Here is a 13,391-nt window from a genome sequence, read left to right as displayed (position 1 = left end):
ATAAAATTGCTGACCCATATAGATGGTTAGAAAACCCCGATAGTGAAGACACTAAGGTAATTAAAAGTTTCTGTAATTGATAATAACCTATACAAGAATATGTTTGACGTTTTGAAAGGTGAGTCTGTAAAACTTGTGTGATTACATTTTACATCATACTTTGTATAACTTTGCTTGCTAGACTTTAAACTAGTTTGTAAATACTGTTCCTAAGGATAATTGGAAATGTAATCTCTATCAAAGTTTCCTTCCTGATTAGCATTTGCACTGAGTTTCTGCCTTTTTCTGCTGGGTAGTTTTCTTCTGTTTATCTTTTTGAATAGGCATTCATAGATATTGCAAAAAACAAAGCACATTTCATTGAAGCCTTTCATTTTGCACTCATGAGGACATTGTTCCTCTTTACATTTATAAGAATACCAGTGTTTTAATACTGTATGAGAAGAGGCAATTAATAGATTGGCAGTGAATTCTGATTGGTAAAGGCATTAATATGGAGAATGCACCAAATGGATGGTGACTAATAGTTAACTGTCTTATCTTTGTTTGAACTTAAATCACACAAGTTGACTCTCATTAGTTAAGGTATTGCGCTGAGGTTTGAACCAGAAGCGGCTGCGATCTATTTTGTTAAGTTGAGACGGGCAGAATAGCTGTATATGTTTGTCTCTCTGCTAAGAACGGACCCTGAATATTAATTTGTCATTTAGGGTACATCAAGTACATGCCTGACTAATAATGTTAAATTGGTACACTGGATAATTTGTCCCATCACAAGCCCATCTATGTTTGAAAACTGTTGTGTTTTGCAAACACAGGCTGGTAAGCAAATTGCTTGATACCTATTTACGAGGTTGCCGCTAACGTGGAACTATAGGAATCCTAATGCATCTGTACAGCAGTGAAGGTAGGTCTGCACTAGACAGTAGTAGAAAGTCCTCTGGCAATTTGAAATGCTGTGGAGAAAATTACCTTGCACCCTCTTCTTGTAGGATATAAAATATTGTCTCCTCTACATTGTAAATGTCCTAATGACAGCAAGACAAAATTGTTGGACAAAATGTCTTCGTTCACTCATGTGGACATTGTTCCTCTTTACATTTATAAGAATACCAGTGTTTTAATACTGTATGAGAAGAGGCAATTAATAGATTGGCAGTGAATTCTGATTGTGGGCGGCACGGTGGCACAGTGGTTAGCACTGCTGCCTCACAGCGCCAGAGACCCGGGTTCAATTCCCGATTCAGGCGACTGACTGTGTGGAGTTTGCACATTCTCCCCGTATCTGCGTGGGTTTCCTCCGGCTGCTCCGGTTTCCTCCCACAGTCCAAAGATGTGCAGGTCAGGTGAATTGGCCATGCTAAATTGCCCGTCGTGTTAGGTAAAGGGGAATGGGTTGGTTGTGCTTCGGCGGGTCGGTGTGGACTTGTTGGGCCGAAGGGCCTGTTTCCACACTGTAAGTAATCTAATCTAATCTAATACTCAAGTCCTGTATTACTGACAGACAAATGGCCATTTTTAATGCGAGACAGTAGATTGTGAGAAGTGGTTCACTTGGGAGAAGTTCACAAATAAAGTCAATTCTGATTACTTACCTCACTTATTTTCAAAATTACATAGCAAAGGATTATGATTAAGAATCCTGACTTGTTTTGATTCATCTCCATGCTTTCGTTGCTTAATAACGTTGAGGTCATTGTTTACTCAGCACAGACTGGGATTTGGGTGCCTAGGTTGTTCTGTGCTGCATATTTAAATACTGTACACAACATTGCCTTTACCCAATGGACCATAGGAGAATAGAAGTTATGGAATAAATAAGTAGAATTATTCCAGTGGCGCAAAGATCACCAACTGGAGAACACCGAGTAAGGCGCTTAGTAAAAGAATATGGTGGTATTAAAGGATAAAAAAGTTATGGACTAAGTTATTGTGGTCTAAAATGCATTACTGAGAAGTGGTGAAACCAAGTTCAATAGAAAATTTCAAAAGGATATGAAATTATACTTTGTGGGAAAATATTTTCAGCAGCAGGGAAGTCGATAGTAATTGGTCTGTTCTTTAAAAGTCAGGTTAAATGCTTTCCTTTGCTATGTTATTCTAAAAGTTGAGACTAAGGTTACGATTTACCAGCAGCAGTGATCTTTGCACCCCTATATGGTTTTGGAGACACTGGAGAAGAAAATGGCAAGAAAGGTAGTCCAACAACTGTACATCTGCTTGCCTGACAGTGGATTCCCTAAACAACTGATATAGAAGCAAAATATTGTGGATGCTGGAAATCTGAAGTGTTAGCGAAACTCAATAGGTCTGGCAGCATCTATGGAGAGAGAAACAATTAATGTCTCAAATGCAAAAGGAAAAGTCAGTCTGGGCTCAAACTGTTAACTCTGTTTCTCTCTCCAGAGATGCTTTTTGACCTACTGAGTTTCTCCCAAAACAACTGCTCTACTTGGAACTGATAGTTAGAATCTCTCTTTGGGACAATAGAAATGCTTTAGAACATCTCTGAAGAAGTCAAAAAATACTGGTTAACTATGGGAGACCCTGGCCTGTGATTGAAAAAAAACTGGAGAAGGATCATTTAGGAAAGTAGCAAACACATTGAGAGCCTTCACCTGAAACGGTAAGAGGTGAGGGTAAGGGTCTGTCTGAGTGCACAAACCTGAAAGAATGGATTTATCCAACATAAGCATTACCTGACTGGCATCGACAAGTAAGTCTAATGTGTGATCTATAGACTGTATCAACCATTGTAGAACGCATTAAGCCTAAGTGGGAGCAAGTCATCCTTGATCAAAGGAACTATCTAAAAGAAGACGGCGACATACTACATTCTGTCTTTTTACTTTATGGAGTATGCACCAACCAGAACCCTCTCTCAGTTGTTTTGCAGATTAGATACAGGAGGTGATGTGGCTGCTCCTAGGAGAAATCATTGAGGCTTTAAATAATGCCAAGTGTACTACAGAGCAAATTACAACCTATTTCAATGAAATGAATTAAGTCTCTTCTAAATAGCAAAGAGAACAATTACAAGCAAATCTCTTAAAGGTACTCAAGCTTGCATTTTGTGACCACATTTAGTGACTCTGATTTTCATTTATGCCTCCCTGGAGTAATATGGATAAAATGAAAAATTAAGCTGGTTGGGTCCTGAAACGTTGACTCTCCTTTTCTGATGCTACTTGACCTGCTGTGTTTTTTCCAGCTCCACTCTTTATCCATTATGACTCTTAAACATCTGCAGTCCTCACCATTTCCAAGTTGATGAAAACTTTGTGTAAGTCCACCTTTGAAACCTCAACCTCAAAATAGGGGTTGACTAAGATATTTAATATAAAATGTGAGCCATATATCAGTATAGGTATTTGCCATGTTAATATATGCAAAAAGAACATAACTCCATGGGATGTGGGCGTCACTGACTGGGCTAGCAGTTATTAGGACAAAGGGAGTACTGGAGAGTCAGAGTCGAAAAGGGTGGCATTGGAAAAGCACAGCAGGTTAGACAGTATCCGAGGAGCAGGAGAGTCAATGTTTCTGACGTAAACTCTTTGTCAGGCCAGGATTTATTGCCCATCACTGATTGCCCAGTAGGGCAGTTAAGAGTGAACCACGTTTCTGTGGGTCTGAAGTCACATGTAGGTCAGATCAGGTCAGGATGGTAGATGTCCTTCCCTAAAGGGCATTAGTGAACCATGTGGGTTTTTCCAACAATCAACAGTGGTTTCATGGTGTTACTTCTGGACTTTTATTGGATTCAGTTTCCAGATGATGGCACCTATGTCCCAGAACATTATCTAGGTCTCTGGATTAATAGTTCAGTGATAATACCACTAGACCATCACCTCCCCTACCATGGAAGCGCAGATTTGTGAACTTCAGTTCGGATATGAGGATGATCAGCAATGATGTCTCCTATGGTTGAAGAACCAATCCATTCTTGTCACAGCTCACATTTTAATGGTTACTCTAATTAGAGTTAATTGTAAACCAGCAAGATGTTATCTTCTTTCAGAGGTGGAAAGAGACTTGATGCAGAAAGGAATAAAACAAGTACTTAATTTCTTTAAATTCATTCATGGGATGTGGGCATTGCTGGCTGACCAGCAATTATTGCCCATCCTGAGTTGCCCTTGAGAAGGTACTGGTGAGCTGTCTTCTTAAACTGCTGTCCATGTGTTGCAAGATGATCCACAATACCCATGAGAGGGGGAATTCCAGGATTTTGACCCAGCAGTAGTAGGTGTTTTATGAAAAAGATAATCAAATTTGTTCATCATTATCTTCTATGAAGTCCTAAACATGCAATTTGGGAAGTATTTGAGATGGAAATGTAAATTGAGCACTACATAATTTCAATCCTTATAGTACAATGTAGTTATGAATGGGAGTCTTTTTTTTTTCTATCCACACTAACCCACTCTCCATAAAAGATTCTGCAGTCCACCCGAATGCAGAAATTTTTAAAAAATTTTTAAATCTCTATATATTCATCCTGGTCTGAATCTGGTTGCCAAGCACATTGCATGCAAGACTAGTTTCTGGTATCAGCACTTAATTGTTTACGTCAAATTCCCACCTGCCCCCAAGGTGATTTAATATACCTGAACAGATCGATTTTTAAAAAAATATTCCCCCCGTACTGTCACAATTACAAATATAGATAAAATTACTAGCATGTATTTTTCTTCTGTTTTTTTTGAGTAGTATCCTATTATTCTGTTTCGATCTGCTCAAACAAATGTGATTTTATCCAAAACTTACTTGTTCAACTCTGCTTTTTTTATTTTGCCTCAATTTTATCTATTAGGAAATCTCTAATACTATGCTTCAGTGCTTTGTTCGAACTATGGCTAGGGGTGTGTTTGTTCCACTACTTAGAACATACATTTACAATGGATTGTATGCACTGATCAAATGTTTGACTGAAATGTAAATCTTAAATAGCACTTTCAATTTGGAAATTTTCCTTGGCTTGCTTTTGAACAATTAACCCTGTACTCATTTAAACATGTAATATTCTCATCTGTCTGCATAATGTTAGGTTATACCTGTGGTATCAAGTTGACTATCGTATTTTTATGTAATTCCACTGATCAATAAAGCGTTAGAGATGCATAAGTTAAACAATTTTAATTGCTAGTTACATCTGTTTCATAAGGCACAGCATGCACAGAAGGATATGCCTTGTATTTTTGTTTGTGAAGAATTAATTGAAAAATCATCTACAATACATTTTGTATGTTGGTGAAGTATTCTTTAAATTTTTGTTCTGAATCTATTGCTATAGGCTTATGTGGAAGCTCAGAATAAACTGACATTGCCATTTTTGGAAAAATGTGCAATAAGAGAAAAATTCAAAGAAAGAATGACAGAACTCTATGATTATCCGAAGTACAGCTGCCATTTTCGAAAAGGAGCAAGGTACATTGAAAATTAACCCAAGACTAATTCAGATGAACTTAACATTGCTTATTTGCATATTGTCGATGCAAAATAAGTAAATGGTTTGCCACAGTTTTAAATTTCAATTTTGGTTGCAAAAGTTGAAATTTGTATTTGTTTTATTTTCTTTGTATGTGTGTAATGTTGACAAGGCTGCATTCTCTCTCTCACACACACTCACTCACTCACTCACTCACACTCTCACACTCTCACACTCTCACTCACACTCTCACACTCTCACACACACTCTCACATACACACACTCTCACACACTCTCTCTCTCTCTCACATGCACACTCTCTCATACACTCTCTCCCTCTCTCATACACTCTCTCTCTCTCATACACTCTCTCTCTCATACACTCTCTCTTTCTCTCTCTCTCTCTCTCTCTCATACACTCTCTCTCTCTCATACACTCTCTCTCTCTCATACTCTCTCTCTAATCTCTCTCTCTCTCTCTCATACACTCTCTCTCTCTCTCACTCTCATTCTCTCTCTCTCTCTCACTCTCTCTCATACACTGTCTCTCTCATACACTCTCTCTCTCTCTCTCATATACTCTCTCTCTCTCTCTCATACACTCTCTCTCTCTCTCATACACACACACACTCTCTCGTGCTCTCTCTCTCATTCTCTCTCTGCCACGCGGCCTCTCTGCCGCGCGCCCTCCCTCTCTGCCGCGCGCCCTCCCTCTCTGCCGCGCGCCCTCCCTCTCTGCCGCGCGCCCTCCCTCTCTGCCGCGCGCCCTCCCTCTCTGCCGCGCGCCCTCCCTCTCTGCCGCGCGCCCTCCCTCTCTGCCGCGCGCCCTCCCTCTCTGCCGCGCGCCCTCCCTCTCTGCCGCGCGCCCTCCCTCTCTGCCGCGCGCCCTCCCTCTCTGCCGCGCGCCCTCCCTCTCTGCCGCGCGCCCTCCCTCTCTGCCGCGCGCCCTCCCTCTCTGCCGCGCGCCCTCCCTCTCTGCCGCGCGCCCTCCCTCTCTGCCGCGCGCCCTCCCTCTCTGCCGCGCGCCCTCCCTCTCTGCCGCGCGCCCTCCCTCTCTGCCGCGCGCCCTCCCTCTCTGCCGCGCGCCCTTCCTCTCTGCCGCGCGCCCTCCCTCTCTGCCGCGCGCCCTCCCTCTCTGCCGCGCTCCCTCCCTCTCTGCCGCGCGCCCTCCCTCTCTGCCGCGCGCCCTCCCTCTCTGCCGCGCGCCCTCCCTCTCTGCCGCGCGCCCTCCCTCTCTGCCGCGCGCCCTCCCTCTCTGCCGCGCGCCCTCCCTCTCTGCCGCGCGCCCTCCCTCTCTGACTCTGATAACCCTTGACTCCCTTGTCAATCAAAAATTTGTCTCAATTCAGCCTTAACCTCCACCACTCTCTGCGAAAGTGAATTTAGAACATGAATGACCTTCTGAAAGAATATATTCCCTCTTTATATCCTTCTTGCTTGTTGAGAATTGGGATTTCAAGCACCTAAATTCTTTTTCTTTGATAAATTATTTTCTTTCAACAGGTATTTTCACTTCTTCAACACTGGGTTGCAGAACCAAAGTGTGATGTATGTTCAAAATTCACTAGATGATAAGCCTCAAATTTTTCTTGACCCCAACAAATTCTCAGATGACGGAACAGTGGCTTTAAGAGGTTGGTGTTAAAATGTTCTTGGAATCTATTATTTATATATATGTGGTAAAATTATATTTCTGAGAATAGTTTAAGAATATTTAAATTAATATTTTCTAATTGTTTTCACATGTATTATATTATGCTGAAAAGATCTGGTACTTTTCTATTCCTCCATATTATTAATTTAATCAGAAGACAGCTGATGGATTTATCAATTGCCTACTAACTGATCTACTGTGGAATTTTGTTCTTTAATTATTTTAAGGCCGTTGCTATTGATGGGCATGTTCTGTTGCAAACAATCACCTACATTCCATACAGTTGCAAATGCTTGAAAATATTGGACTTCAGGTCAGCAAGAAGATTTTAAAAAAAGTTTTGCTTTTACAACAAGTTTATAATTAAGTCCAGGCTGTGTGCATGAGATTCAAGACTTTATTTTTATGAGTGGAATTCAATTGAATTGTTATACTGTACTGAAGCATTTTCAAGAAAGTTGAGTTCTGTCAAGAGTACTTCGGGTGAAATAGAATAAATAGCATTAAAGGCGGCTCCGTAAGGGTCAACCACCTTTGAGAATTTAATGGATCATTGGCTGGAAATACTTCTGAAGTATGTCCTTAAAGATCTAGCAGTGTGGTTGGTGAGGATTCCAGGAGCAATGCCAAGTGGCAAGTGATAACACTGGGATATTTCTTGGCATGCAAGATTACTTGGAAACAGATTTTAAGATCTGACAACATCCATAAGGTTTCTGGTTCTCAAAGTATTGTAAATACATACAAACACATCTGGCCACTGGACCTCTTGAGCATGCTCTGCCATTTAATCATGGCTGACCCGATAACTCCACATTCCTGTCTACCTTGGTAGCTTGGTTGCTTGTAAATCAAGAATCTATCTACTTCTACCTTAAAAATGTTCAAATACCCTGTTTCCTTTACCTTTTGAGCAAGAAAATTAAAAGTTTCTGAGCTATCTATGAGAAGGTATTTCTCTTCGCTATTATCTTCAGTGAATTACCTTTAAACAGTCACCCTCTAACTCCGAAAAATTCTTTCCACGTACATCCTGTAAAGATCCCTCAGAATCTCTTATGCTTCAATAAAGTCACCCCTTAATATTCTAAACGAAACCTGGTCATCCTTTTCCTCATAAGACAACTCATCCATTCCAGATATTAGTCTAGTAAACTTTCTATGAACTGCTTCCAATACATTTACTTCTTTCCTTAAATAAGGACACCTGCAGTGTACACAGTATTCCAGTTGTTTCACCAATGCACTGTATAATTGAAGACAAACCTTCTGTTTTTGTATTCAATTCTCCTTGCAATGACCAAGAACATTCTATTAGTTTTCCTGACTACTTGCTGCACCAGCATGCTAAAGTTGCACAATCCATGAACTTGGACAGGTAGATCCTTGTGTGTTGCATAGCTGTGTAATCTTTCACCATTTAGATAATGTGCTTCTTATTATTCCTCCTGCCAAAATTGACAATCTCTCATTTTCGCACATTGTAGTTCATTTACCAGATGTTTGACCATACGTTTAACCCACCGACATACCCTTCTGTCCCCTTCACAACTCGCATTCACCGCCACAGCGTACCAAGAGGCAGTCACATAGTTTAGTATAGGGTCTTCTGATTTGGTCAGTAGTTGGAGTAGGTGAGTGTGACAGGAAGTGAGTCAGGTAGGGGAAGCCAGAGGAGAGGAGCCTCAATCTTTCCAATTATTCAGCATGTTTGAGCTTCTTTTAAGGTAACTTGAATGGGAGTGAGGACTGGAGAGTGGATGAGTTAACTGCCCTTGGTATCATGATACACATAACCATTAAGGTGGAGGGGAGCGAAAAGGAATGTGGTGATTGTATAGGACTTTAGAGTGAGGGAGATTGACATTTTTCTCTGCAGTAAAGGGTGAGAGTCCAGAAGACTCCATTGCCTGCCCAGTAGTACATTTCAAAACTCAGAATTGGATGAGTGTTGGAATCTAACAATTTGCAAACCAAAACTTAGTCATAACAGCTACATAAACAGATGTATCTGGATAAGATACGAAAAGTTGTATGGCAGTTGTTCAAATACAAAGTGAAAGGTATGGAAAGAAAGCAAAACTGAACCAGCAAAAAATAACTTGGAACAAAATTTAGGGTAGAGTAAGATGGAGAATTTAAATGATAACTGACAAAAAAACTCTGCATGGAATGGCAGTGTTGTGAAAAATCATCGCCCAGTCTGAAGGAATAATGAATACCAATACATTAAACTGAAGCAAATACAAAGTGAATTGTTGTTTCATTGGAAATGTCTTGTGGCCCTGGCGTCTCAGAGCAGAGGAGGAAAAGGGCGAGTGGTGTCTCTGCTGCATTTGCGTGGAAAGCTGCTAATAAAAGGTCCCTTCACAATGCTGTAATCAAAGAGCAATAGAAGTGTGGTCAAGCATGCTGGAGGTAGTGGAAATGTCAAAGGATGATCACTTGAATACAGATGTTTGTAGAGTGCAAGGTGAGAATGTGAAAGGCATTATGTTCTTCTGAGAAGGAAGGAGCAAGAGCAGAGATTCTTGTAATAGACCAAGTACAGCAAAGGGCCCTGTTATCCACATGGGAAATCTTCATTTGCGGAGAAAGGAAGCCATATCAAAGCGTTAGTCTGGGAAGTTATCATCTGAACAGATATAATGGGAGATGGACAAAAGTTATAATGAAGAACAGTTCTTACAAGAAATGGGTTGTGAGAAGGTGTAGTTGATGTACCTGTAGGGGGCCATGGGCTTATATTGAATCTCAGTTGATAGCCTCTTGAGGGAAGGTGCAGCGATAGGCCAATGGGATGTGAGAGGAGGATGAATATTGAAAACAGTCAATGAAAGTTTTCAGCTCTGGGTGAAAATCAGCACAGATACAATCATCAGTGTACCAGTAAAAGTGGTGAGGGAAGGATCTTGAGCAAGATAGATACAGGTACCCCATACCAAGATCTTATTGAAAAGAAGTGAATGAAGTTCAAGAAGCATTTCAATTTGAAAACAAATTCAACAAAGCAGGAGGATGTTGACAAATGAATACCATTTGGGCCTCAGTACAAAAAAGAAACACATCTTTCTGATCATCCTGATTAAAGACAGTACAAAAGAATTAGATGTCTGTGGTGAATAAGGGTCAGTTTTGATGTAGAAACTGATGAACTAACAAAGGGCATTGGAAAATTGCAGATGTAGGTAGGAAGAGACTGCACAAAGGAGAAAAGAAAATTGCAATACATTCAAAGACTTGGGAACAAACTGGGGTGGCCATGGTATTCCTGTTTATGGATTTTCTACTCAGCAATGACTATATCCAATGTCACAGACTAACCTCTTTACTTTGGCCATCACTGACTCCCCACCAGTAGTATCCTGGGGGTTATCACTGAGCAGAAATTTAACTGAATTGGCTGTGTGAACACTGTGATCTGACAACACGATTGCAGCGATTCACCTCCTTAAGGGCAAATAAGAAGGGCAATAAATGCTTCCCCTGCCAGCAAGGTGCAAATCTCATAAATTAATAAAAGCCAGTCAGGATATGCCTCTTGGCTCCCCACAGCTTTGTAATAAGTGTAGTCAAATACTCTTCTTTGCTCTTAGGACTACAGCACAACTTTTGAAGGTTCAATTATTCAGGGGAAAAGCAACCAAATTAACTGATACCTCATCCAAAACCTTAAACATGCCTGTGGGTGAATGACCTATGAGATGCATTACATTTAGACATGTATCTATGAGTAACTCATTAAAATGTCTTCAACAGCACTTTTCAAACAAGTGAACCCTACTTTCCAGAAGGAAAGGAGAGTAGGCGTATAAAGATACCACCATTTTCTAATTCCGCTCAGTCACGCAGCATCCTAACTTGGAGACGTGCATTCCTTCACTGTCTTTGTCAAATTCTTAGATCTCTATTTATTGGCACTGTGGATGTACATTCATAATGCCCAAAAATGTACTATTGCAATCAATGAGGATGGAAAATAAGTGCGACCTTGCCAGGAATGCTCAGACCTACACAAAATGTGACAGTTATTATATTTTTCTCCTTTCTTGAGTAAAGGCATTACAATTGGCCATTTTCTAATCCTCTGGGACTTCTCCAGAGTCAAAGGATTCATTAATATTACTATCAGTGCACCCACTATCTCAGTAGCTACTTCCGTTAATAGCCTAGAACGTAACCTATCAGGTCCAGTGGATTTAGCAGTCATTAGTCCTATTAGTTTCCCAATCATATTTTCTCTGGCGATAGTTATTGTATTTCTTTTGCTGCTGGAATAGCTAGTAATTTTGAGATTCTCTTACCATATACAGATGCAAAGTATTTATTCATTTCCTCTGCCATTTCTTGGTTCCCCGTAATTATTTTCCTGACCTCATTCTCTGGAACTGTTTTTACTTGGCTTCTCTCTACCTTTTTGTATATTTAAAGAAACTCTTGCTGTCCATCTTGACATTACTGCAAGTTTACCCACAAAGTTTATTTTCTCCTTTTTTTAAAAATAATTTTTGGCTGATTTCTGTTGTTTTAAAACTTTCCCAATCCTCTGTTTACCATTAATCTGTGCTACAATGCTTTTTCTTTCCGTCTGATGCTGTCCTGAACATCCTTGGTTAACCATGATTGGCTTATTCCATTCCTAGAATGCTATTTTCTCACTGTAAGCCATTAACGTCTGCCATTGATCCTTAACCGGTTTTTTTTAATGTTTACTACCTGCATCCCCAGCCAATTCTAGCTAGTTCAACTGTCTTTGCTGCTGAATTCCTTTCCTAGTCAACTCTAGCCAACTCTATCCTCATTCCTGTGTAATCACCCTGACTTAAGATCAGCACAGTTGTTTCTCACCCAGTTCCTCCTCCTCAAACTGAAAGCTAAATTCTGCTATGTTATGACCACTGTTTTCAAGGAGGTCTTTTACTCTGATGTAATCTGAATATGGACTGCTTTCATATCTGAGGAATTCTGAATGGCACTAAACATCGAACAAATCGTTAGCAAACATCTTCACTCATTGATTACAAATTCTTTATAAATCCAGTGAGATGTAGGCTTGGGAGAAGAGATTGATGTAATGGACAAATTGCAAACTTTAAAATGTCTCACCTGCTATTTTCACCACCTGTCTATCAATGTTGTGATTTAGGGATGTACCTTATCTCCTCTCCCCAATGCACCTGCCCATCACCATCACTCCCTCTGTTTCTGGCCTCTGACTTCATAAGGACAGCATCAGCAGTGTAATAACTTTAAATCAGAAGGTTACAATTTCTTTCACATATTCTTAGATGTGAGGAAAGAATGGAATCCTTTCCAAAACAGGCACGCTCGGAAGCATAAAGGTTAAGATTGAATCAAGAAGGCTAAAGAGGTTTTTTAATTTACAACAATTTGAGTACAAAGCAACTGAAACGTACCAGTTGATCAGTGTACTTGCCATTTCCTTGCTTCCTGTCCTTGTTTAAAATACCTTATTTTGGCGGCTGGCCATCAGTGTTCTGTCAATCTAACAAACCCCTGTTACCAATGTCTATGAAACAGTTGGCAAATGACTGTTGTCTCCTTGCCTCCCTTCATCTGGGGGTTAGTTTACTGTTCTTTCTAAGAACAAATACTACTTATTTTTGAAAATACTACACTGATAATAGGATGTATTTGACACCAGATAAATTGATGATGTGAGCTCAATGGGCATAGTGACCTCCATGTTCCTTGTAATTCTTTCTCTCAATTTCATATTCTTTAATTATGAAAGTTAAGTATAGCTGTAAACTCCTGTACTCCACAATAAATACGAGGAAATTTCGGTTTTTAAGGCATCACAATATTCAATAAATGCTCCCCATTCGTGATTCCTCAGATACTGAAGCAGTCTGTGGACAATGTCCGGGTTTGGCTGACAAGTGGCTAATAATATTATCTGGCACTTGTGTGACATGAATGACCATTTCCAACAAGAGAGAATCTAACCATCGCCTCTTCACATTCAATGTCATTCCTATCACTGAAAACCCCACCATCAACATCCTGGGAATTACCATTGGCCAGAAATTGACTGGATTAGCCATAGAAGTGCTGTGGTTATAACAACAGGTCAGAAGCTAGGAATCATATGGGAGGTAACTCTTCCCCTCTCTCCCCAAAGCCTGACCTCCATCCGTCATATACAAGTCAAGCGTGTGATAGAATATTCCACACCTTGCTGGGTGAGTGCAAATCCAACAATGCTCAAGAAGCTTGACACTGTCCAGGCCAAAGATGCCTGCTTGATTGGCACCACATCCACAAACAATCATTCATTTCACT

General features: G+C 40.4%; 1 protein-coding gene across 2 annotated transcripts in view; it reads left to right on the top strand.

The window, feature by feature from the left end:
• LOC122548411 (prolyl endopeptidase-like) overlaps positions 1–13,391 on the top strand; it is a 205,495-nt gene that overhangs the window by 35,805 nt on the left and 156,299 nt on the right. Inside the window, exons 2-4 of one of the 2 annotated variants that reach the window (XM_043687029.2) lie at positions 1–56; positions 5,297–5,430; positions 6,935–7,065. The exon at positions 1–56 is cut by the window's left edge and continues 19 nt beyond it. In XM_043687029.2, coding sequence (XP_043542964.2) covers positions 1–56; positions 5,297–5,430; positions 6,935–7,065 — 321 coding nt within the window. Of the gene's footprint in view, positions 57–833; positions 908–5,296; positions 5,431–6,934; positions 7,066–13,391 lie in introns of those variants that run through there. The other variant, XM_087982666.1, reaches the window with a different exon arrangement.

Source organism: Chiloscyllium plagiosum, unplaced genomic scaffold, assembly GCF_037043375.1.
Source record: "Chiloscyllium plagiosum isolate Xiang-an unplaced genomic scaffold, Cpla_swu_hap1 HiC_scaffold_3, whole genome shotgun sequence".
Taxonomy (NCBI): domain Eukaryota; kingdom Metazoa; phylum Chordata; class Chondrichthyes; order Orectolobiformes; family Hemiscylliidae; genus Chiloscyllium; species Chiloscyllium plagiosum.
This window is presented reverse-complemented; position numbering and strand designations above follow the sequence as displayed.